Raw genomic sequence first — 25,633 nt, forward strand, 5'->3', positions numbered from 1 at the left:
TTGACAGCTTCCTTCCCCTGTGTCAAACCCTGTCTCTCTGCACAGAAGTCACTGCAGCTCTCGTAAGTGTACTCAGAAGGTGCAACCCACCATTGCCTTGGGTGACAACATGTCTGGCCCATGAACCAAACCAAATCAAAACCCAGGCTGGTTCATGGGCAGTTCACAAACAATGCAATTGCCCAAATCACAGTTCACAATACAATGAACCGGCCTGGTTTACTATAAAATTCAGTTTGTGCCCATCTCTAGTTCTTACCTACAGCTTTGGATATGTCCAAAAGCGGAGTGACATCTTGCTGGGGCAATTTGTTGAGAAATGACAAATAAATCATTGCTAACAGATAAATTTGCTGAATGGGGCTAGACACGCAGAAATACATATGAATTAGGTATAATTTGTAATGATGTATTTTCAAATGATATCATGAAGATAATTAAATATCTGTAACATTATATCTAAACTGTGTGAACAAACTTCCTTTGTCCAAACAACCAATTATGCTTCTTGGAAAGTGGCAAAATTATATTCTACTTCTGAACCATCTTTTAAAAATACAGCAATAGATCACATTTCTTTGACCTAATAAGTCCCAAATTTATTTTGAAGCACAACAGACTCTCAAGCAATACAGTTAATTCCTTCAGTAATCTCAGTGGATATAATTTGGAATGTACACTGACAGTTAAACTGTCAACAATGGTTATCTATTCAGGGCAATCATTCACAGAGAATAAAACATACAACGATATCCTGAATAGGACTCTGGAAGGAAATCTCCCTTCCATAATTTATATTGAATTCCATTCATGGCAGTGAAACCTCTGACACTGATTTGCTAAACTGGTATGATAACAGAAAATATTAAGAGGATCCCAGTGGCTCTGAAAACAAAGATGTCAGTGTTTACAACTCAATTTAAACAAGGAAAGGAAAACTCGTCTGTTTGGTTGGGATCAGAACCTCACTTGAACTATAAGAATAGAACACCCTTTGTGAAGAGTCTGAGGACTGGGAAAAAGATCTGTGAGGTAGAAAAATTAACAAGCAAGTAGTTCAGAGACAAGGGATCTGAAGAATATATATATATAGGCAATAGATTGGGGGTAATACTGCTGAGTAGGGTGGCAGAAAGGTAATTGACAGAGGAGCTAATAAAACACAGGGCTTTTGAGGAAATTTGAAAAAGCTTAAGATGGCAGATGAACACCTATAGTAGTAGGGGTGGGAAGAAGACTATTTGGAACAGTGGTGAAGAGACAAATTGGCTAAATGAAATAGAAGTCAAGGAAGCTTGGAATAGCAGGTACATGAGGATTGTGAAAAATTTTGTGGTTTCATTTTTGTTTTCAAGTATCTAACCAATTTTCCACTCTCACGTCCTCTTCTCATCCTCTTCTCTGCAGGGCTTCCTTCCGATTTCACACTATTTGCCCCGGGGCTGGAACTAATATCGGCGTTTTCGCGCAGCAAACAGAAACCTCTAAAAACCAGTTTCTCTTTGCCATGCGAAAACGCCGATGTTACTTGCAGCCCCAGGGTAGATAGTGTGAAATCACAAGGAAGCCCCACTGAGAAGAGGAATGTGAGATAGGCGTATGGTGAGTGGGAAATCGGTCTCTGTGTTTTCTCCCCATACTCATTATCGCATTCATTCATTTTTTCCTTTTCCTTGTATGAGAAACATTCAGTTTATCCAATCCCCTCCTGAAATTATCTAAACTTGTAGCTGCCACCACTTCCTGTGGCATTGAATTCCATGTGTTAATCATCTTCTGGGTGAAGAAGTACTTCCTTTTATCCATGCTAACCTGATTGCTCAGCAATTTCACTGAGTGTCCACAAATGAGAGAGAAAAGTACTTCTTTCTCTACCTTTTCTATCTCATGTATAATCTTGTAAACCCTATCATGTCAACCCTCAGTTGACATTTCTCTAAGCTAAAGAGCCCCAAGCGTTTTAACCTTTCTTCATAGGAAAAGTGTTCCAACCCTTTAATCATTCTAGTTGCCGTTTTCTGGAATTTTTCCAATGCTATAGTATCTTTTTTTGAGGTGTAATCAGAATTGTACACAGTAATCCAAATGAGGCTGCACCATAGATTTATACAGGGACATTATGATGCTGGCTGATTTGTTTTCAGTTGTGCCCATTCACTCCAGGGAACCTCTGCCAGAATGCAGACATGCAGAAAGAGATGATGATGATGATGATGATGATGATGATGATGATGATGATGATGATGATGGAGGAGGAGACTGGATTTATACCCTGCCCTTTACTAACCAAAGAAGTCTTAGAGCAGCTTATAATCTCCTTTCCCATCCCCTACAATGGAAAATTGATCCAACGGTATAATGGAGAATTGATCCAACAGTATCTGGGGCTCGGGGGAGGGGGGATGTGTTTTTTGAGGTAGAGATTGAACTCTCTTCAGAGTTCAATCATGCTTGTCACACCCTTGCTCCCAGCTCCACCCCCAAAGTCCCCAGATATTTCTTGAGTTGGACCTGGCAATCCTACAGACAATTAAAGACAAGGTATGTTTACCTCTGTTCCAAACAATCTGACCATCTTCTCAGAGATACTACTTTTACCCATGGGATTAGTGATGCCGGATCCTCAAGCAGGTGGGGGTCTCCAGCCTCTGATCAGCTAGCTGGCGAGGGAACTGGCCAGGAGTAAGGAGAGGGCCTAGGCCTCATCACCCACATCACACAGGAATTGATGTTATCATGCCAGCGACAGCCAGGCAAATGCTATATAGTAGAAATTGGTTTTACCATAGAGTTTTTGCCCAAATATCAGATCATTGCCCAGAGTGTCTCCTCCACTATATCCCTGGTTGAGTGTTACTCTCTTCTAGTAGTAATCTGCAGGTGATCCCCAGCCCTAAGGAAGTCCAGCTGTCCTTGACTAGGGCCAGGACTTTTTTGTTCTGGTCCCAACCTGGTGGAACTCTCTGCCAGATTATATCCGGGACCTGTGGGACCTTATGCAATTCTGCAGGGCCTGTAAGGCAGAGATGCCTGCCAGGCTTTTATTAAGAAAACAGTGGATGGCATCGTGACTTTTCCTCCCTTTTTTGTACAGCCCCTTCAGAAATTTTACTCCCTCCCCAAATGCTCTGATAGTTCAGAAGGAGAACTTAACTAGGGGAATGCCATCATGGCTTTTTGGAGTTTTATTGGCTCAATTTTTTGACAAGTTTTAATTGGAATTTTATTGATTTGTATTGTTTTATCAGTTCTACATTGCCCAGAGCCTGGCCTTGGCCGGGATGGGTGATTAAACAAGTTCAATTCTTCATCATCATCATCACCACCACCACCATCACTGGTATGTTGATGACACTTCCAGTGCAATACTGAGGCCCAGGCCTTTCTCTTTCTCCTCTTAAGTACCCCCATTCCCTGCCAATTGCCAGGAGGGATCTGGCAACCTTACATGGTATCACTGCTGCGAAATACAAAAGAGCTGGGGGAAAGGATTTCCATTTTACAGACAATTAAAATTCTTATTTTCAGAGCAGATATAAGAAGACATTTGGCAACTGAAGAAAAGCAGGTAGCATTACAGAGAGGGAACAGAAGTTTACATTTCTTTAATTTAGAAAAGTGGGTAGCAAGGGCTCTTGAATGTGTAGACCGTGAAGAGATGGCAGAAAAGACTTGAGTGCTCTGTGGACCGCCAAGAGCTCCAGATGATATGGAGGAATTTTTCGTAGGCTGTCCACTGCCCTTGCACCGTTAGTGTGTCAAAATGGGCTCCCCAACCCCATCTCAAAGCATCTGTCGTGACAATGGCTGATGGAGGTGATCTCATCAATGGCATTCCTGCCAGAAGGTGATGTTCTATTGTCCACTATTCCAGTGGTGGAAGAATGTGATGTGGGACTGTTAGTAGAGTTCACTGGTATTGACGGTGTGGATGGAACGACCTTACGAACCACAATTGTAGGGGTCTCATGCGAAGTCTTGCATGACAGAGGACAGAAGTCGTAGCCGCCATAAGGCCCAGCATGCGTTGAAAGATGAGAGCTGTCTGGGTGGGATGAGATATGATGGCATTGGCTAGAGTCTGAATATTGTGAACTCTGTCTGCTGGCAGGTAGGCTTTGTGAGCTATCGTTGATAGGCGTGCGGCTATAAATTGGATGTCTTGTGTTGGGACAAGGTTGGATTTTTGGAACTTGACTTGTAGGCCTAGTGAAGACAGAAGTGTTAGAGTAGTCGAAATGTCCTGTTGAAGTTGCTCTTGGGATTGAGCCACAATGAGCCAGTCGTCTATGTACGGATATATGGAAATTTTCCATTGATGGAGCGCCGCCGCCGCCACCGCCATGCACTTCGTGAAGACTCTTGGTGCTGTCGATAGGCCGAAGGGAAGAGTGTGGAACTGATAGTGGTTGTTCCTGACAGCGAACCTCAGGAATCTTCTGTGGCAATGGTTGATGGTAAGATGGAAATAGGCATCTTGAAGGTCTATAAGTGCCATCCAAGCATTCTTGGGAATTAGAGGAAGAATAGACTGCAGGGTGATCATGCAGAATTTTTTGTATCGGATATGACGGTTGAGTTTGCATAGGTCCAATACTGGACGTTGTCCTCCATCTTTCTTTGGGACCAGGAAGTATAGGGAATAGAATCCCATGCGATGGAATTGAGGTGGTACTGGTTCTATGGCTGCCTTGGCCAGCAAGGTGGCGATCTCTTCCTGGAGGGTAGAGAAGGAGGAGTAGGTATAAAGCGATGGTGCTTTGGGGGCAAATCGAACTCTATAGTGTAACCCCTGTGGATGATCGCCAGGACCCATGAATCCGATGTTATGGATTCCCACATGGGGTAAAAGGGAAGCAGTCTTATTGTATGGGGATGGAGATGATGTATTGGTGATGGTGGCATCAGCAAGTCAAAGAGACTGTTTCGGGGCTGTAGTCACCTTCTTAGTCGATTGTGGTCGTGGTCGCTGATGGAATGGTTGCTTGGCTGGTGGAGCGTTGCACTTCCAATAATCAGCTTGCCTGGGTGAACAGGGGCGCTTGTAAAAGGATAGTTTCCATCCTCTTTGCCTGTTAGTTTGAGGTTGTTGCTGGCTAACCCCTAATCTCTTGGCTCTCTTTCTGCTGTCATCTACTGTGGTTAAGATGTCATCAGTGGTTGCGTTAAAAAGACCTTGGCCGTCAAAGGGCAAATCTTTGATTTTAAATTTTATGTCAAGTTGAAGTGATGAGGAACGGAGCCAGGCATGCCTACGTAAAGCAATGGAGGTGGCCATGGTTCTCGAAGAGCAAGCAACAGCGTGCCTGACTGAGTTGATTTGTTGCTTACTTACATGGTTAAGCTCTTATAGTATCTTTGAAGCTTGTTTCTGTGAAGTTTCAGGTAAGGATGGGACTAGTGTATTCAGTTGGGATGATAAAATGAAAGTATAGGCAGCGAAATAGGCCAAATAATTATGAATTTTGGATGTAGTGGTGGAGAAGGAGTAGAGCTTTCTGCCCAATGTGTCCAACTTCTTTCCTTCTTTCTCCGGCGGGACAGGGTGACGTGTCTGCTTTGATTTTGATTATGAATGTACAATCATTGAATTTGGAGCAGGATGATTAAATAAGAATTTTGAATCTGGTGCATGTATTTTGTATAGGGATTCAATTCGTTTAGACATTGGTGGTACTGATGCCAGTTTATCCCAAGCTTCCTTCAATGCTTCTAAATGGACAGGTAGCATGGGTAAGAAGGATCCTGCAGGTAAATCAGCATGGACCAGGTCATGGACCACGTCTGATACTCTCGGCAGATCTGTGGTTAGTTTTATGTTGAGTGTATTTGCCATGTTCGTGAGTAAATCCAGATAAGCTTTAGATCCCTCAGATGGAGAGAGGTCAGCTGGCTTTGTAATGTCAGACACAGGTGATGTTGGTGACGAGATTGAATGAGTTTTCAGCTTCGGAATCCTCCGGAACATCTACGGGAGTTGTGGGTCTGTCAAGTGCTGGTGTCGTCAAAGTTAAAGGTTTTGTAGCCAGGGTAGGCTGGTCTGGTTGTACTGTTTGTTTAGATAGAGCGGATGTCGAAGGAGCCGGTGATGTCTGCTTTGGTTCCTGTCAGAGTCGATAGTAGGCTTTGTCATGGTACCGATGATGTGGATCTTCAATATGCCTGTAATGATGAGCTTCCTCTCGGTACCAAGGTTGATAGGATTCCTCACGGTACCGAGGTTGGTCACGGTACCTATGTCGGTATTCTACAGATGGTGATCTAGAAGGCCTGTAATAGTGATGGTGTTGGTATGGAGATGGAGACCGAGATCTAGACTGGCTATAATAGTAATATCGATCTCTATGTCGACTTGGGAGATCTTTCTCGGTACCGACAAGCCGGGGATTCCCGATGGAGTGGGGAGGCAGCAGAATCTTTAAATGTTTTTGGTGCCGATACTTCACGGAATGAATGCACCACAAGAAGGTTGGCTTGTTGTGTTTGGATGTGCATGGGACATTGCAGGCCGCAATGAAGACTCTAAAAGGTGACTCTTCAGCCTAGCGGTGCAGTTTTTTCTTGCCTGTTTCCCGAATTGGCTGCAGTGGGTATAAGTGTCGGTCCTGTGGGCCTCCCCCAAACAAAAGCACTGAGAGTGTCTGTCTGTTGAGGGGATCTTTGTCCCGCAGTGAGTACACTTTTTAAAAGTGGTTTTCTGATCCTTTCTTTCCATACGCCTGGGAGGGGGGGAGGGAAAGGAAGATGAGGCGATAGTAAAGCGGGTAATTTTTTTTTTTTTACGATACCAGTAGAAGATTGAAGAAGGTGGAGACAATGAAGGAATACGAAGGTTGAAGAAGGTAATAAGGCTAGTAAAGTTGAGGAGATGCAATGAGGAAGGAGTATCCTGAGCGGCAGTTAGAAAGAAACTGGGCAGGCATGCGCAGTGGATGCCTGCTCCCCAGAACGGGAGGGAATGCGCGCCAAAATAAATGCCTAGGCTAGCTTTAAATTCTCCAAGGTCAGGTTCATTCCAGCTGGAAAACTCATGTGTGGGACTGCACAGAGACCACGATGAAGATCAGAAGTTTACATTTCTTTAATCTAGAAAAGTGGGTAGCAAGGGCTCTTGGCAATACAAGAAAGATAGGCAGCAAAACAAAGCAGGTACAGAGAGCAGCTGGCACCCCAGAAAAATAGGCAGGCATGTGGAAGCCCCCAGGAAGGCAGAAAGTGACACCCACAAAGGTAAAAATCTTTCACTGATTGGCATTTTATTTTTTAGCAATGGCTGATTTTTAAGGCCCAGTGGGTGTTTCTTCAAATGCAGAAACTTCAGAGCAATCCATTCAGAAAGGATGTCTTCATCCCAACATTTCTGAGATCAACACATTTCACAATGTGAGTTTTTATTGACAAAATCTAAACACACATATGCCATATACCAAAAATGCAGGGAAGAAAAATGCTAGCATGTTTCCTAAACCATAAAATTGCTGAGAATTCCATTAACAGAAGTTTCCAGTCTTCACTTCAGCAGAAAAATTCTGCACTCATGTGTATACATGTGCATACTTGTAAATAAGAATATAAGAGACGCCATGCTGGATCAGGCCAATGGCCCATCCAGTCCAACACTGTCACACAATGGCCAAAAAACCAGGTTCCAAAGGAAGCACTGTTGTCTAAACTGGCGAACATGGGGAAATTTGCAAGCCTCATAATCTGAACAGCTTAGTACACGTGTGGTTTTAGCATCTTTCCATACATGCAACATATATTCCTGAAGAATAACTCTGCTGTTTACTAAAAGTTGATAAAAGTGTATGAAAGCATGTTAACAGGAGTTTGGTTAAATGACAGCTTTGTGACAGTGCTTCCTGTTGTGAGCAGAACACAACAGACTAGACAATGTTCCTGTTGTAATGAATCTTCAAATTCTGTTGAAGGCATTTCACATATAGAAACAAAAATGGGCAAACAAAAGGCCCAGAACAAGCCAAATAAATGTTTCCAGCTATTCTAACAAAAAATAATGTAAAAGGTATGCACTCTAACCTGTTCCCAGCCTCTCCAAGGGGTTTTGTCTTAGAAGCAATGCAATCAGATCCTGGGCATCTGGAGGTGGAGCTTCATCCTTTTCTGGCCAGTTAATCTCATCTAATAAAAAGGCACCCAATTTTTGACCATGTTAAATATACTTTACTAATATTAATTAATTACATTTTTATTACACCTGTTTTCCATCATGGAATTAATGGAGAGTTATACAGGATTCTCAGATTTTCCATCCAGGCATTGAACAGTCATATTTCACTTCAGCCAAGTTACCATGTGCCTTCGAACAAACTGCTGCTGCAGCATATTTACTGTTCCAAGCACTTCTCACACACATTAAGAAACTATCATTATGAAAAAAGGCTATTATTATCATCCCCTTATTGTGAGAGACTGTCTCACATTAGGCCACCTAGCAAATTTGTGGCAGAGCTGAGATATGAACTGGGACCTCCCAAATCACAGTTCATTTTCATAGCTACTATAAAACACCAGCTTTTGAACAAGCAACATCAACTTTTCCAGTGCATTTTGGTTTCCTTGTCCACCATTTCTTTCACAATTTATTTATTTACTTTTACTTTTATCCTGCCCTTCCTGCGAAGAGACTCTACATGCCCTACAATAATGAAACACTTTAAGTGGATTGTTACAAAATGGACACTTATTTTCTGAGTGAACACGGAGGTATATAACCTGGCTTAATCATGAAGCATGGTGTTGGATAGGTTTATTTTTCCACTTAATCTATCACCCAGGGTCATTGAGAGTATAATTGATATGAATCAATAATCGTATCCTCAACCTTGCTATGTAGCAAGAAATTAACAATACAGATACCATGACAAATTAAAGGGGTATTTTTACTATGAAAGCTTGCCATAAATAAAGGTGCTACCATAATATGAAGGTGTTTGTATTCTTTCATTCCTAACTTCCCATGTGATACTCCCTGTACACTCAAATAATCTCTGTATGTGACTGTCTTTAGACTAGACTGGGCAACAATACAAGGTATGTCCTGATCAGTGGGGTTGCAACAGATCTGTGAAACCCATTCTGTGGAAGATTCTCATGATAACCTCACTGATAGTATCTAGGAAAAGGAGTAAAATTTGGGATTCTGTTCAGGCAGGCATTTGAGTTAAAAGATCAGGGGTATTAAACATGCGGCCTGTAGGCCAGATCTGTCCTGTGCAGGGCTCAAATTATGCCCCCAAGCAAGTTCCTTCTCCTGCTTGCTTTTCCAAGGCTGCTGCTGCAGCCGCATGGTAACTTACTTTCTGCCCAACTCCTTAGTGGCTCTTTGCTTCCTGCCTCTTGTCTCTCTCCCTCCCTCTCTCTGGGCCAACAATAGAGTCTATTGAACAAGTTCTGCTGCACTACTTCCATAATGACATCTGATCTTGCTCCAATACTGTCAACTTTACCATGAAGATCTGAACTTTTGTCTTTCTCCTTCTTGCAAATTCTTCCCAGTAGCTAATAAAGTTGCCAAATTTTCCCTTTGGGCGTATGGGATACCCAAGCAGCTGACTAAGTCTCAATAATTTTACCTCTGTATCAAGAGGAGGGCATAATTTTCTCTGTCTCCTCACAATTCGCACTCACTGTTTTGTGCTTGTCACACTGCATGTATCTTCCTTATTTTTAATCTCTTTATTCTCTACTATTACTGCTGACTCTCCAAAGCTGATCTTGTATCAAAATAAAATTTTGAAGTTGAATTTTAAACTGTCTGCCTAAAATGGTGAGAGCAGCATCTAGCTTGACCCTCAGTGATGCTTCCTTCCTGCCCAATGGTTTAGTTTTAGGGTTTTTTTTGTTTTTGTATGTTAGCTTTTGTTTTAATTGTTTTTAATCATATATTTTTGCAGGTTTTAGTCGTTTTTAAGATGTGATTTTATTATGTATGTTTTGTTAGCTGCCTCCATAGCCCTTATGAGGGCAAAAAGGTGGGGTATAAATTTTGTAAAATAGATTAATAAAAATTGCACACCACATTTAGGAAGTAAGACTAACTGAAGTACTTTTTACTGGAGACAAACAAATCACCAAAACCATGTTGAAGTTCAGAAATAAAAACTAACAGATTTTTCTATATAAATTCTCTCTCACTGCAAAAGTAAAGATGACTTTTTCAATCAACACAGAAGGCTCTATACACATATCCTAGTTATGTGGGGCAACCTATATTCTGAAGATTCAGTATATATTAAAAGCATGAATTATTTCTATGATTGTTCACCTACAGTTTCTGTGACACTTTGTTGAAAAATAAAATATGAATATGCATTGCTGCTGTAAGGGATGAAAAACAAAGGCAGCATTTGCTATTTGTGTTAATTAAACATTCAATTTCCCCTTGCCAATCAGGCATTGGTGCAGCACATCAGAAAACAGCATATTATAAATCTATAAACAGCTAATATATTATATAAAAGGTCATTTACATTCCAGGCAATCCACAAAGCTATTATATTACCATATGCAAACATAATCTAACACCACACATGCTCACACACAGAATTGCAACCTTTTCTCCCTTCACCAGTGGACCTTTCTACCATATTTTGTAAAATGAATTGTGAAACAACCAGCAGCAGAGATGACATTCTGGCACAGTGGCCAACGACATCTATATATCTAGACATTTATGGAACCAGGAGGTAGGATAGTGATAGATGCTGTTTAATTATCATTTAGTTTTGCCACAAGCTGCATAACAATACTTAGGGTCGGCCTGCAGGTTAAGATCTAAAAGGTTATTGAATTTTAAATGAAAGAAGAACAGCTGTTACAGAAATAACATTATACTGTAACAACCACCAGTGAAATCATTAACAATCTGTGAACTGCATTTGAATCCTTCTTTTTCTCATTATTTATTATTCGGGACACATTTGTTTCAGGGTTTTATTACATTTCTGTTAATTTACTGCATTGTGCCGTTAGGCATTTATTCATTTATGCAAATTTAGTACAAGTGAATTTTTCTGATTTTTTTTAAAAATAAGGGTTAAAATGAGAATACCACCACCCCTAAATCCCAATTTCTAAAAATTAAACCACCTTTTGTCTACTTTGTATACCATTCTTCTTTATAAAGGTTTTTTTAATCTTTTCTTTTCTCAGTATGTTTTTCCCTGTACAGTTATTGAGAGTTTCTTTTCATTTTGTCCTTTTCCAGCACTGACATAATCTCTTTCTGATGTCTTATATTATATATTATCTGATGTCTTATATTATAACTTCCAGGAAGGAAATTGTTAACATCTGATTTTTACAAAGCACTTAGCACATGCAAAGCTGATTCCTAAACTCAGTCCTATTCTAGTTCACAAGTTCAGATTCCAGCTTTATAAATTTTTCTGGCTGTCATGATCACTTACATTTTTAGCAAAAATTGTGCAAAATGACCTGCAAAGAAATATGGAGCTTATGAAAGAGCAAGAATTCCCATCCTCCCCTCACCCCCCCCCCCCACCAAGAGTTTTATTGTTAGCAACAAAGGCCTGACTGAGCCACCTTAAAGCTAACCAGATGACTGTTCTTGGAGCAGACTGTTTTAAGGATTTGAGGATAACTAAAGCCTATTGATATTTACCACTGATTACTTGTCCAAATAGTTCCTCTGGTGTATCCCCAAAAAATGGCACACATCCAACAAGAAACTCATACAGGATAATTCCCATGGACCACCAGTCCACTGGTTTGCCATAACCTTGTCTTAGAATCACTTCAGGAGCTATATATTCGGGTGTGCCACAGACCTAAAAATGAGGAAAAAAAGAAATAATAATTTAATGGATAACACTGCCAGTTGATTCCTATCTGTTTTGAAAGATTCATAATAAAAATATATAATTTTCTTTGCTTTTATATGTTGTGTAAAGTGTATATATTTCTAAGGGAACTCTCTTTTGAATTTATGCAAAATTTTAAAATTGCCATGGGTTTCATATAGGTTGCTTACTAATATGAAATTACTGTAAATTATATACTAAACACAGTTTGAGTTATTCCTATTTTTAAAAGACAATGTAATGGTTTTTACCTTAAGTAACTTTTACAGTGAACAGATTGTGGGCAAATGGTAATGAGGCATGCTTGAAGGGAAATGGGCCATAGCTAGGAGTTTTAGCACCCTTGATTGTACAATGCATCATGAGTTCCACAAGTACTCTGCTGAGACTCCTGAATTCTTTATAAAACAACTTTCCATTTGTCTCTCTCACAATCTTACTTGCACACAATTAGGTCGTTCATCTTACTAATAGACCATAATGGGGGGAGGGAGTCCAGAACTATCTACAGTGAACTAGTAAAGTTAATTCTTTCATATATAAATTTGTGAGAAAGTATAGAAATAAAAAAGCAACTGATCTGTTTTTACACAGTGTAACTTGCACCTAAACTGTCACTGGTTACTAAATTGTTAATAAGAAATAATGCAAATACACATGGGGTAGAAAAATGGGAAATAATATCTTACCTGCTTATCTAAAAATTCTCTAGCATCCTTCTCAATGTGACCTTCGTAAAGATTGGTGGTCATACTCATGAGGCCAACTTTAGACAGGCCAAAATCTGTTAACTTTATATGACCCATGGATGTAACCAATAAACTGTAAATGAGAATGACAGCAGAATATTATGACTGAGCTCACAATAGTCACATGATGTTTTCAATGCTGTGAAATATCTTAAGCCTACATTTCAAACATAACTTGCTTGCATCACAGACAAAATTCAACAAGTGGGTTATAATAATATCATCTTGTGTGCAGTTTCTGGTACCTTTTCTACAATACTAGGACTATTGCTAAGGAGTGCTACAATACCATACTACTGTAGGTACTGCATACAAAGTGATTCCAAAGATCCATACTGCAGAAAGTGAACTGTAATTGTACCTATAAGAAAGGTCTATTTTGGAAGCCATTAGTTAGGATTTGAGCAACATCTATTGTTGTCCAACAAGATAAATATTTTAAAATATATATATAGGCTTTATTGCTAACATAAAAGTAACAACAACCAAGTTTTATTTAGAACGTAAGCTTTCGTGTGCTCTCTAAGCACACTTCATCAGACAAGGGGATCCCCTCGTCTGATGAAATATGCTTAGAGAGCACACGAAAGCTTACGTTCTAAATAAAACTTGGTTGGTCTTAAAGGTGCCACTTGACTCCTGCTTTGTTCAACTGCTTCAGACCTACACGGCTGCCCACTTGGATCTATCTACAAAAGTAATAAAAATGTTTCACTCAACAAGTGAAATACTTAAGATGCATAAAAATAGACTGGTGACATTATTTCAAGATCTACAAAAATATAAGAAGAAAAAGTAGGATGTGTAGAATTCATCCATGTAGGAACATATAGAAAAAAAATATATCAACTGCAACTTAGGACAGAATGAGGACATATTCATGCAGGTGACAACAGTTATACAAAGATAATTCAAGAAAAATTTGGGCTCTTAAGCATCCTTGAAAATAAGAACTGTAATTGACAGAACAAATGCACTACCCTCTCTCTTAGCTACCTAACTGCACCTTTTGCATTTTGTTTGCCTTTCAAGGGCAAGTCACATACTTTCAGCCTAACCCACCTCAAAGAGTTGTTGAGAGCATAAAAAAGAGTGTAGGAGAATGATGTAAGCTGCTTTGGTTCCCAGTGTGGAGAAAGGCAGGGTACAAATGAATTAAATGAATAATAAATGCAGCTGAAGATGGGAGGCAGATAGAGGGTAAGTAGGTGAATGGCTGAGAAAGACAGAATGAGGCAGGAAAAGGGAAGAACATAGACGTTGCTAGGAGGAGAGAAAGGGGAATTAATGTGGGAAGGAGGATACAAGAGAAAGTGATGGGCCCCTCCACAATCCTTTGAGAGTTCCCTATCATGCAAGTGGGCCTGGCCTAGCAAACAGCACCTCACAACTGGGCCATGGTTTTCCTAGGTAGAGGCTTCTGAGGTGCTCAATAATGTGCCTAGTTTTCTTGCAGTCACATGCTATATACGTACTTGTCTGGTTTCAAATCCCTGTGTACTATTCCATAATTGTGAAGGTACTCCAAAGCGAGAACAGTCTCAGCAAAATACATCCTGGCCATGTCTACAGGCAGAGGACCCATATTTTTCATTAAAGTAGCACAGTCTCCACCTACAAAATAAAGAGTATTTGATGCAGGTTATTTCTCACTGAGATAGCAGAAATACTTGGTATATTTCAATTTTACATCTATAACCATGGCCAGCATCCCTACAGGCATATGAATAACCAAATGTGAATTGGGAAGTAACTAAAAACACCTTTTCACATAAACAGAATAAAAGCATCATTTTAAAAACTGTTAACACATACTATTAATTCTCTAATCAGGGCTGGCCCTAGGGTGCATGGCACCCTAGGCAGACTTGCCACGCCATGCCACCCTGCCTTCTGCCTGCACATGCTGCACCCCCTCCTGCCCCATCCCTTCTCTTATGTGCAGTGCCACAGTGCAGTGCTGCGCTCCAGCCCCTGCCCCCCGGTGTGCTCGGAGGAGCAATGCCAATCTCCCTCTTACCCGTTTCGATGCAGGCATTTCAGTAAAGCGTTCTCTTAAGACAGCACACAATGAGGCTTCGCTCCCCCCTCCCTTGGTTCCAGTTCCACAAGGGAGGGAGGAGTGAAGCCTCGTCATGTACTCTCTTAAGAGAATGCTTTACTGAGATGCCTGCCTCAAAATGGGCAAGGAGGATGCTGGCATTGCTCCTCTGAGTGCACCCTTGGGCCGGGGTGGGGATTAGGCATTTGTCTGGGGTACCTGGAGGGGAGAGCCCATATTAAACAAATTACTGCCACACAATTTAGGTGCATGCACCATTTTTTAAAAAATCCATACAGCATTCACTATACACAGATCATTTTATATAAATGTAGCCAAAAAGTGAAGTTACTTTATTCCACCATAAATGTCTAGCAATAAAGAATGGCTTTACTGTAAGAATGAAGCTATCTGGAGAAGAAAGGAACCCTTAGTGTACAGTCCCAGCATACACAGGGGGTACAATCTCTAATGTAGGGTTTATTAATAATTATTATGTGACAAATTCCAGAGTGGAGTCATGTTATTTTATTGCACCAAAAACAAAAAAAGCACTTTAGAGTCAAATTTATTGTATCATCAGATTTAGCAGACAAGAGTTCACTTCACCAGATACTTGAAGTGTGTCTTCAGCTATCAGATATGTATGCATTTATTACAGGAAAAAAATGTAAATACTGGAGACAGAGTCAAAGGGCAATGAAATGCAAGAGGTACAGCTGGTGACATTTTTATGCAAGGCTCAGATGTATACAAGAAGCACAGTGACAGTTTGCACCAGCACTAATAGATTGTCATGATGGACATCTTGCAAAGTACTGAGCTTTGCACAGAACTCAAACTGTACATCTTGTATTTCATTGTCTTTTGACCTCCACTGTTTATAATTGTTTCTATGCCAATCCACCTACATTGCTGCTATTTAAAGAAGTGGGTTCTAGCCCACAGAAACTTATACCACAATAAATCTGTTAGTCCAAGGTGCCACAAGACTCCTTTTTGTTTTTAGATTGTCAAGTGTTTGCCCTCACATGCAAACCAAATACTGTACCTTCCACATACTCCATGACCATGCATAAATGGCGTCTAGTTTCAAAGGAACAATACATGCTGACTACAAATGGATTTTCTGCAAATGTTAGGATATCACGCTCAACAAAAGCCTGCTGAATCTGGTTTCGAAGAATGAGATTCTGTTTGTTAATCTTTTTCATGGCAAATCTCTGTCTTGTTTCTTTATGTCGTACCAAATAAACAGCACTGAAAAAGTCCAAGAAAAAAGTGAAAAGGCATCAACATGGAATTGTGTTACTTCTTGTAATTTTTTTTAAAGGTTCCATAGGAGACATAACATTTGAATAGCAATTTTCAGAATTTGTTTTCAGACCACCGCAGTTAATCAACAACTGATAAATCCTATTACAATGCACATAATATTTGTCAGTATCTGCGGAAGGTTGTTAATGACATGGCACAATGCTGTAGTTAATCATGATATCATCTGTTCTGCAAATGTGTATCTTATTTATGACTAAGTATCAATTCACTATTTCTCAGAATGATATCATACATGAAATACAAGGGAGAAAGCATGGGAGTTTCATATGCAGACAGCTCCTTTTTACCAACTGTGAAAACATTACACTCACTGTCACTGACATGACCCATGAAAGGTATTTATTGGCTCTGGGGGAGATGAACAGTGGCTGAGTCAATCTTGAGCTAATAGCTACCTATATTATTAGCTTCTGATTAATTTATGCAGGGAAGCAATTAATAGTTTTATTATAATCTAGCCTGAGAAACAGAACAGATAATAAAAATTGTAATTGGTTAGAGCTGCTATTATTTTCATTGAGGATTTAGTAAAAAGGAGCACTGAAGATAAGATTTCTCTGAAACAACATACTTTAAAAACATACTGGAGAATTGGTGTACTGTTGGAAACCTTGCAACTGTTTAGAGTCCAACAAGAAAAGGTGTATGGGAACCAATAAACATGTTGTTCATTTGATTTGTGCCCCCTTTTCCTGCAAAAAGGACAAGTTTTTAAAAATGTTGAAAGGTTGCCTTGCTCATTAATATGGTTTATCATCTTGGTCTCTAGCCTCTTCTCATATACTCATATGTTAAAGTGTTATTACTGTAGGATAATTTCTTGAAATATTGTCCTTTCATCTCTGTCAACAGAGTCTCCATTTCAATGTATGGCAGCCAAAACTGATTGTACAATTTTGAAACTGGAATAGCACTGCCACTGTAAGCCCAAAGCCCCCTTTCTCCATCTTTAATGAATTGTGTTCACTCTGGCCTAGTGTCAGAAATCCAGGTCTCTTATTGTTATGAACTTACATTGTGTGAACACAGGCAAACTGCTTCTATGAACATTCAGTGAAAACACTGGGCATAAGAACTAATCCAATATGGCCATTAGTAACACACTTGCCTACTGTCTATAGGCACTGGATCCTGTTTGATCTTAAGCATTTGGCATTTGTCCAGCTTCCATATGGACATGTTACCCTGCATGGGGCCAAGCAACAAGCACTCCAGCCAAGCCAAGGAGGTCTCCCTGCTTGTTCCTGGCATTGCTGTGAATGTGCTTCCCCCTGCATAGATGGATTCCAGATCAGGCTTCCCCAAGAAGGTGCCAAGCCATGCAGAACACCACCGCACTCCTGTCTGCTGAAGACAGCCTCTAAACGCGGCTTTAACCAGAAGCTATGATGGAGGGATCTGCATCCATCTTATTCATGAACCATGAAGGTAAAACAACAACAGCACATATTCCAGGTGGGTCAATGCAGTTGCAAATGGAGTTGCCTGCAGTTGGACAAAGGAGCTTGCTACTACGCCTGCACATAACAAAGGATTGTTCCTGCTAGCCTTTGAGTTTGCTGCACAAAGAAGAAGCCCAAGGAAGCAACTGTTGCTGAGGTCTTGATCCCATCATGCAGGACAGCCCCATTATGTTAGCTATGGTGTTACAGTAGATTACAATGTGGCTCTAAATTGACCAGTTCTTTCCTTTGCTTAAGGTAGTTTACCTTAGGTAAACTCATTATGACCCACTGATCTGGTCAACCCTCTGGGAGCCTCCCCCTTTCCACCCCTTTTGGTGACATCAGGAGTCACATATACTGGTGTCATGCAGTGTCAGAAGTCACATGACCTCCAGGTCATGAGTCACGTGATACCATAGCCTGGAGACACAAATTTGGTAATATAAGACCAGCACATGGCCAGTCCAATGTGTCTTCTCTTACCCTCCCACAGACTTGCACCCCCAAACTCTGTTTGGGCCACTTTTCACATTCATGTCTTCTGCTTCAAGGATCCATGGACCAGGTAGTATCATACCCCTGCAATTAATTCCTAAAAACCTCTATTCCTCACCCCTTATTTCCTAGCCTCTTGTTTATGAGAGTTTGATTGCTTGCATATGTATGATTGTACTTTTATATATTAGAGCAAACAATGCTTCTTTGGGGAAATAACCCTACAAGAAGTAAACATTTAAAGTAAACATTTTAAAATACTATTTTACTGTTGGGAGTTTTATTCTGAAACTGGACCTTCGTAAATTGGTAAAAGATCTCTCCTAAGCTCTACCTCTGGTCTACTTTTTGCTAATTCTCCCATCAAAAGAGTAGGGTGAGGGGAACACTGTGAGCTGTCTTTGAATTCTTCCAGTTTGCCCTGTTCTCCCTCAGACTATCTTCCCTTTGCTTTAGGTCCTTTTGTTCTTTGTCCTCAGTGGAATATGGTACTAAACCTAGGGTTAATAGGTTCAACTCAAGAAATCTGGGGACTTTGGAGGTGGAGCCAGGATGTAACAAGCATGATCAAACTCCAAATGGAGTTCTGGCCATCACATTTAAAGGGACTGAACTACTTTTAAATGCCTTCCCTACATTTGATAATAATGGAGGATATGAGCACCTTCTTTTGCGGCTCATATAATTGGACCCCTGGTCCAATATTTTTGAAACTTGGGGAGTGTTTTGAGGAGAGGTGCCAGATCGTATGCTGGAAATTTTGTGCCTCCACCTCAAAAAAATACCCCCATTAGAGCCCCAGATATCCATTGATTGATTCTCCATTATACCCTATGAGAATCAGCCTCCATAGGGAATACTGGAGCGCCCAGTAGATTTCTCTCCCCCCCACCCACTTTCTGATAACCCTGAAGCAGGAGGAGGACCTCCAAACCATGAGATTCCTTGCCCCCAACTGCGGATTGGTAACCCACTTTTATGAGTGTGACATATTCATAAAAAGAATAAGATGACAGAGAGAGAGAGGAACCAATAATCAAGTTTCAATTAGTTTATTTTTGTGTCTAGGATATGAAATAGCAAACAGGTTATATTCTGGGCAGAGAAGGACTGCTCAAACAACCTAATGGAAATTCAACATAAAATGCCACATACATTTGCCACATGCCCCACACTTCATCAAGATTCTCAGTGATTACCTATTTCTCCCCCATTAACAAAGTGAAAGAGAAACAACACAGCAGATGGCACTGTAGAACAAATACTATGGTTCTCTATAAGGCAGAAAGCCTACTGAAACAAACAAAACAATCTCTATCAAGATCCTACTGGGTCTTCCAGTCCCCTAGCAACCAATACCAACAATAGAAAGCCAGAGCAAACAATGCTTCTTTGGGGAAATAACCCTACAAGAAGAAACGAGAGACTCCCCCTATCTTGCATTCATACAATAAATAGTTCTGTCCCAACTGGCATGTAGTGGAGAGGAAGAAAAGTCAGGGTTCTGTACAACAAAGTCCTATTTGAAATCCTTTTATTAGCCTACAGTCTGTACGAAAACTTAGTATCAGTGTGATTGCCTATTAGCAACTCTGTGCTTTTATTGTCACGTATCAGATACATTAAAATTAATGTGATTCTTATTGATAGTTTCTCATATTCTCCACTAGTGGTGTTTCTTTCCTAGTCTGATCTGCTTTGTTTCTCCTTCATGCTCCCACTTTCTTTGTTATATTTCCCACATTTGTTTTTTTCCTGTTTCAGATATGGTATTATTTTCTGAAGAATATGTTGCGAAACACCTGTTAAAAGATCAGGATTCAAAGACATATACATGCAGGAAAGAACCACATGCTCTGCAAGAGATTTAATTTTGCTTTAAGTCGTTGGTGCAGCTTCATTTGGAATACTATGCACAGTTCTGGTTAGCACACCTCAAAGATATATTATAGCATTTGAAAATGTGCAGAAAAGAGCAACTGAAACAATTAAGGGGATGAAATATTTTCTCTGTTTAAAAAGGTTATAGCATTAGGGCTCTTTAGCTTGGAAAAATGACAATGGAGGGGTGACATGACAGAGGTTTACAAAACTATGTACAGGATAGAGAAGGTACAGAAATAAGTATTTTTCTCCCTTTCTCACAATACAAAAACTTGTGGGCACTCAATGAAATTAATGAGCAGTACATTTAGAATTTTATTTTATTTATTTATTGTATTTAATTCTATTTATACCATGCCCTCACCTCTTCACCCAAAGAGTAATTAACATATGGAACATACTGCCACAGAAAGTGGTGGTGGCTACAAGCATAGACAGCTTCAAGAGGGGATTGGATAAACATGGAGCAGAGGTCCATCAGTGGCTATTAACCACAAGGTATAGATGGAACAGTATGTCTGGGGCGGTAATGCTCTGTATTCTTAGTGCTTGGGGGGGGGGGCACAGTAAGAGGGTTTCTAGAATTCTGGCCCCACTGGTGGATCTCCTGTTGGCTCCTGGGTTTTGGCCACTGTGATGACACAGAATGCTGGACTAGACGGGCCACTGGCCTGATCCAACATGGTTTCTCTTGCATTATTAATGACCTAGTTCAATGCATAATTAATGACCTACAACCCATGCCAGTTCAATGCATTATCAATGACCTACAACCTTTGTCCCTTACACAGGCACTGGGGGCCCCAGTCCCCAACCTTTTCTTGCTTACAGACAGCCTGCTAACCTTAAACAATTTCTCATCCACAATGACAAACTACTTAACGATAACATGGAGTCGTACCATCTGAACCATCTGAAATCAATCCACTATATAGGACAGAAAGACACCCATTCTAGTTGTATCTGAAGAAGTGAGCAGTGACTCATGAAATCTCATACCCCGACACAAATTTTGTAAGTCTTTAAGGTGCTACTGGACTCTTGCTTTCCCCCACACTTCCACCCAGGTTTTTTCCACTGGAGAGCCAGTTTGGTGTAGTGGTTAAGTGTGCAGACTCTTATCTGGGAGAAATGGGTTTGATTCCCAACTCCTCCACTTGCACTTGCTGGGATGGCCTTGGGTCAGCCATAGCTCTGGCAGAGGTTGTCCTTGAAAGGGCAGCTGCTGTGAGAGCCTCTCCAGCCCCACCCACCTCACAGTGTGTCTGTTGTGGGGGAGGAAGGTAAAGGAGATTGTGAGCCGCTCTGAGACTCTTCGGAGTGGAGGGCAGGATATAAATCCAATATCTTCTTCTGTCTTTCATGCAAATACTAAAATGTGGCTGTAACGATTTAAAGTTTTGACTATGTGCTTCTTTAAATGTTTGGTAAATTGCAGAAGAACAAGGGGGTGAAAAAAACGGATAAGTGAGTAACGTGACTGGTTTTTGACTGAGTGCCTATGAGCATAATTTAGAAGCGTGTGTGGAGAGTGAAGGCAAAAGTTATCAGGCTGTCAGCAGTTAACAGTAAGTTGTGGTCAGTCAGCAGTCTTCAGAGTCTAAGAAGCATTCTTCTGAATAGAATCCTATAGTACTGAGAAAAGCATTTAAGATTCTTTAAAAAAAAAAAAGTGGAATACTTTAGAGAACATATTACTGACTAGAGAGAGCCAAAACCTAATACTGTCAAAATCTTATAAGGATATGAGAGAAGCTGACAGAAATCTGAGTTAAGAAGGGAAAGATTAAACTGAGTTAAATAAAATAAAAATTAGACAAAGTACATTCTGAAGAGAAAAGGAGGATCTGAGAGTGAGGAGTGTTTGTGAAATGAAAGAATGTGATACCTCAGCCAGAAGGTATTAATATACACTTAAGAGATAAGTCACAAATCTCGTTCTTGTAAATTGTTTGTTATATGCATCCAATAATCTAAATTTGATTCTTGTATGTTAGATTTATATTTTTATTATTTATTTTCCCTATGCTGCCTTTGTATTGGATTTGATTCAATAAAATAAAAATCTATTTTAAAAAAAACAACTCTTCTTGAAATCAAATAAAGTTTTTAATGTTTGTTAATTGTTAACCCAGACTCATATGCTATTTAAAACATAAGGGTCTCCTCAGGACCATATACAAAGGAGCCTTAGAACTTGGGCACAATACTGTGGGAAAAGTTAATTAATAAGATTGGAATTAAATTCCTGATGGCAGTGTTAAATACCCAGAGAGATAAATAACAAGAAAGTTAAAGACACACTATATCTAACCACAGAACTAGAAGAGAGTGGTTGTGACAATGGCTGTTGTAGGCTTTGAGGCAGAAAAGGCCAGTGGTAGAGAGGATTCCTCCATGGCTCTGCCTTTGGGCTTGTTCATTACTGCAGTACCATCCCAGTTTATGTTTCTTGCCTCCCACTCTTTTGGTGTGCTGCCTACAATCCTAACCTAGATAGCAATAACTCTAGCTCTCTTCTTGTCACATAACTCTTAATGACACATGACTTCCTGTCAGGAGTTTGTAGCTCCCATGTTCATTAGGTCCTAGATCTGAAAAGGGTGTGAACGATAGTATTTATCTCTACAAAACATATGATACTTTTTTGTACATGCCTCTTAAAATATATCTTCTACTAGATTAGGATGAGACATACTGAGGAAAAGTTCTCATAATTTAAGGAACATATTCAGGAATATAAAACTCCTCAATATCAAAGTCCTTCCAAGCCTCAACAAGATTTCAGCAAGCAATATAAATCATTATTTTGTGCAAGTATCAACACTAAACACTAAACTATTATTTCACAACTAGGCACAAACATTTGCAGAATTGTGAGAAGTGATTCCAAACTCCAGTATACAATTGTTGCAATTACATAATGTAGCAGAGGAATAAACGAGGCGCACACTTAATGACTGAAAATGAGGTATTTTACTATTTGGCACCAATAGCAAGGTTCATTTGAGCATCAAGGCTCCCAAAAATAATGAACCCCGGACACTTCTCAAACCATCAGCTTTAAGCAAAAGCGAGCCTGCAGCCTGCCGCCTCACACGTTATCTGATTCACTTCCCCCCTCCCCTTTTCTCCCTGGTATTCCAGTGCGTCTGCTTTTCTTTTCAGCAAGGAGGTTTCCTTCTAGGAGTGTCTGTCACCAATACACATCTGTGACTCACACCCATGCCTGGTTTCAATAGTTTATCAGAAGCTCCTCTGAGGGGCCTTCCAGCAGACACTGTAAATGTTGCATCAGACATTCTCTTTTGAAGGCACAAACCCATATTTTCATTTATTATTATTATAGGGGTGTTCATAATTATTCAGGGGTCTCCACTTCAATAACCTCCCCTCCCCCACAAAAAAGAAAGGAGTGGTTATTGAGCTAGTTCACATGCTACCACAACAATTGTGAATGGAACTTCTGTTCCAATTTTGGAACAATTTTGAGAGAGACCACATGTTATATTTGTGATGACAAACAATTATATAGGCAAAAATGTAAGATCTGGATTGAAGAAAAAGTCTAAGACAACTTGTGAAGCCATTCATGACTTGGCCTGCATCTGACATTTTTACTGATTCACAGCTTGTTTAACTTCTTGTATATCCCCAACCATCAATTCCTTGGTGTACCTCACCTTCTTCAGAGCCATTTAATTGCATCACAAATGAATTTACTTTTCCAATTATAAAGCAGAATTCTTTAAAAAGTTAGGTATTGAAACTTTTTAAAGGTTCAAACACATCAAGATTAAATACATCTGACAAATTATTGCCAAAGTATGCCAAGACAATTATTTTTTGAAAGAAAGCATTTTAGCTCAGTAATGAAGACACCAAAATCCAAAGCAGAATCAAACATGCAAATTGACTAGTTTACAAAAAACATCAAAAATACACTTGCTCAATAACAATAATTTTTTCATTATACCTTCTGAAGGAACAGAATGTTACACAACCATAATACAAACATTAATGAACTACATCATAAAAATATACCCAGTGACATTCTGGAATATAAATCAATGAACCATAAGCATGAGCTCACTCATTTAATGTTACTTCAGAAAATTAATGACCTGGAAAACACTCAAAGAAAAAATATTGTTGCACAAAAACATTAACTTTATTTTCAGTTTATACTAGTAATAAAAAAATCAAGTGCCTATGGAGCATTTTACTGCTTTGCATTCATAAAAGAAACACACATTATTGTTTAATTATACTAAAATTCTTAGACACTCAGGTATTAATGTGCTACTTTTAAAATTCAGATCAAATGAGGTAATTTCTTTGACAGAATAATGCTGCTGACCAAAATGCTGACCTTTTAAACTCACTGCTAACTTACTGGAGTAAATGGTAAAAATGATGGGTCTAAACTGGGATTTGAGTTTCTTTCCTGACTGATGTGGATGCCATCCAACCACCCATCTCCACAAATGCAACAGACACAGGAGAAAATGACACAAGCCAAATGTCTAGCATTTTTTTCTTAGCCACACTGCCACAGCTCAAAGTCACTTTCTTAAATAGGAAGCCTCATTAGAGGATACTTTTAGAATCCCTGTTTTTAACAAAGTGACAGTCTTAAAGACTGCCATATCTGCCATATACTAACTTCAAACCTTGCCCTTTTATGTCCTCAGCGTATTAACACATTTTATTAAAACCAAGGGTCGTTTTGTAGAAAAATAGGTGGCGGATCTCATTAGTATAACTCATTAGCATATGTCCCTCCCAGCCAAAAGCAACCCGATGCAAGAAAGGAAAGCCCTGTGCAAGCGAGGCCTGCTTGGGCTGGCTAGAGATCCAGCCAGCCCAAGCAGACCTCACTCGCCTGGGGCTCTCCTGGGTTGTCCCTCCACCATCAAAAGGCCAGCAAGCCACCTTTATTATTATTATTATTAAATTTTATTTGTATCCCGCCCTCCCTGCCTAGGCAGGCTCACCTGCTGCCCAAAATCACATAAGTGGAGAAAGGGTGGTTTGGGCATCTCCAGGGGTTAGTGAGGGCTGCTGAGGGTATGGCGAAGCCCCTGGTGGCTGGCTGGCTGCCTGCTCTCCTAATCCAGGGATTGTTATACAGCTGCATCTACTATTCAATGGAAAAGGTAGGAGGGGAGGAAGAGAGGGAACCATCAGAAAGCTTCAGGAGCTGTGCTCCTGTGAGTTCCTGCTGAATCTGAGGCCTGATTAAAACTAAGGAAACTGAGAAGTCTTTTAAAGAAAATCAGTAATATATTCCACCTCAAATTTCAGAATGGACATATAATGCCAGCTTTTAAGATAGTAGTGATTTTACTATTGCAGCTTTCATAACCCTTGTTTCAAAAGCAGCAGGCTATGCTGAATTTTTACATTTGTTGTTTACATCTAATTATATATGTTCCTTCCTTACATTGCTGTCCAAATATTGACAGCTTTAAACAGCATTTTAAAGATTCTGACAGATTTCAAGCAGCAATATTGTTGAGAATCTAGTATTCTGAACTATTCATTTATTTATTTCTATTTTCCATAGGAATATCTTTAGCTCTGTTTCAAAGAGAAATGATTTTTGGCATACTGAAAAAGTAAAATTAGATTTAGAATATAAATTTAGAATATAGACAGCTATATACTGTCTTAGGGTTGCCAATCCCCAGTTGGGGGCAGAGGATCCCCTGGTTTGGAAGGCACTCCATTATATCCCATGGAGAGTGGTTCCCACAGGTTGTAATGGAGAATCAATCTGTGGGTATCTGGCCCTTGGGGGGGAGAGTTATTTTCTGAGGTTGAGGCACCAAA

General features: G+C 39.9%; 1 protein-coding gene across 11 annotated transcripts in view; it reads right to left on the minus strand.

Moving 5' to 3' along the window:
• MAST4 (microtubule associated serine/threonine kinase family member 4) overlaps positions 1-25,633 on the minus strand; it is a 478,500-nt gene that overhangs the window by 26,629 nt on the left and 426,238 nt on the right. For all 11 annotated transcript variants that reach the window (XM_060235887.1, XM_060235886.1, XM_060235884.1 and 8 more), the window contains 5 exons: positions 15,688-15,896; positions 14,071-14,209; positions 12,536-12,668; positions 11,648-11,813; positions 8,041-8,142 (listed from right to left, as the gene is read on the minus strand). In XM_060235887.1, coding sequence (XP_060091870.1) covers positions 8,041-8,142; positions 11,648-11,813; positions 12,536-12,668; positions 14,071-14,209; positions 15,688-15,896 — 749 coding nt within the window. The remainder of the gene's footprint in view (positions 1-8,040; positions 8,143-11,647; positions 11,814-12,535; positions 12,669-14,070; positions 14,210-15,687; positions 15,897-25,633) is intronic.

Source organism: Heteronotia binoei, chromosome 4 (assembly GCF_032191835.1).
Source record: "Heteronotia binoei isolate CCM8104 ecotype False Entrance Well chromosome 4, APGP_CSIRO_Hbin_v1, whole genome shotgun sequence".
Taxonomy (NCBI): Eukaryota; Metazoa; Chordata; class Lepidosauria; order Squamata; family Gekkonidae; genus Heteronotia; species Heteronotia binoei.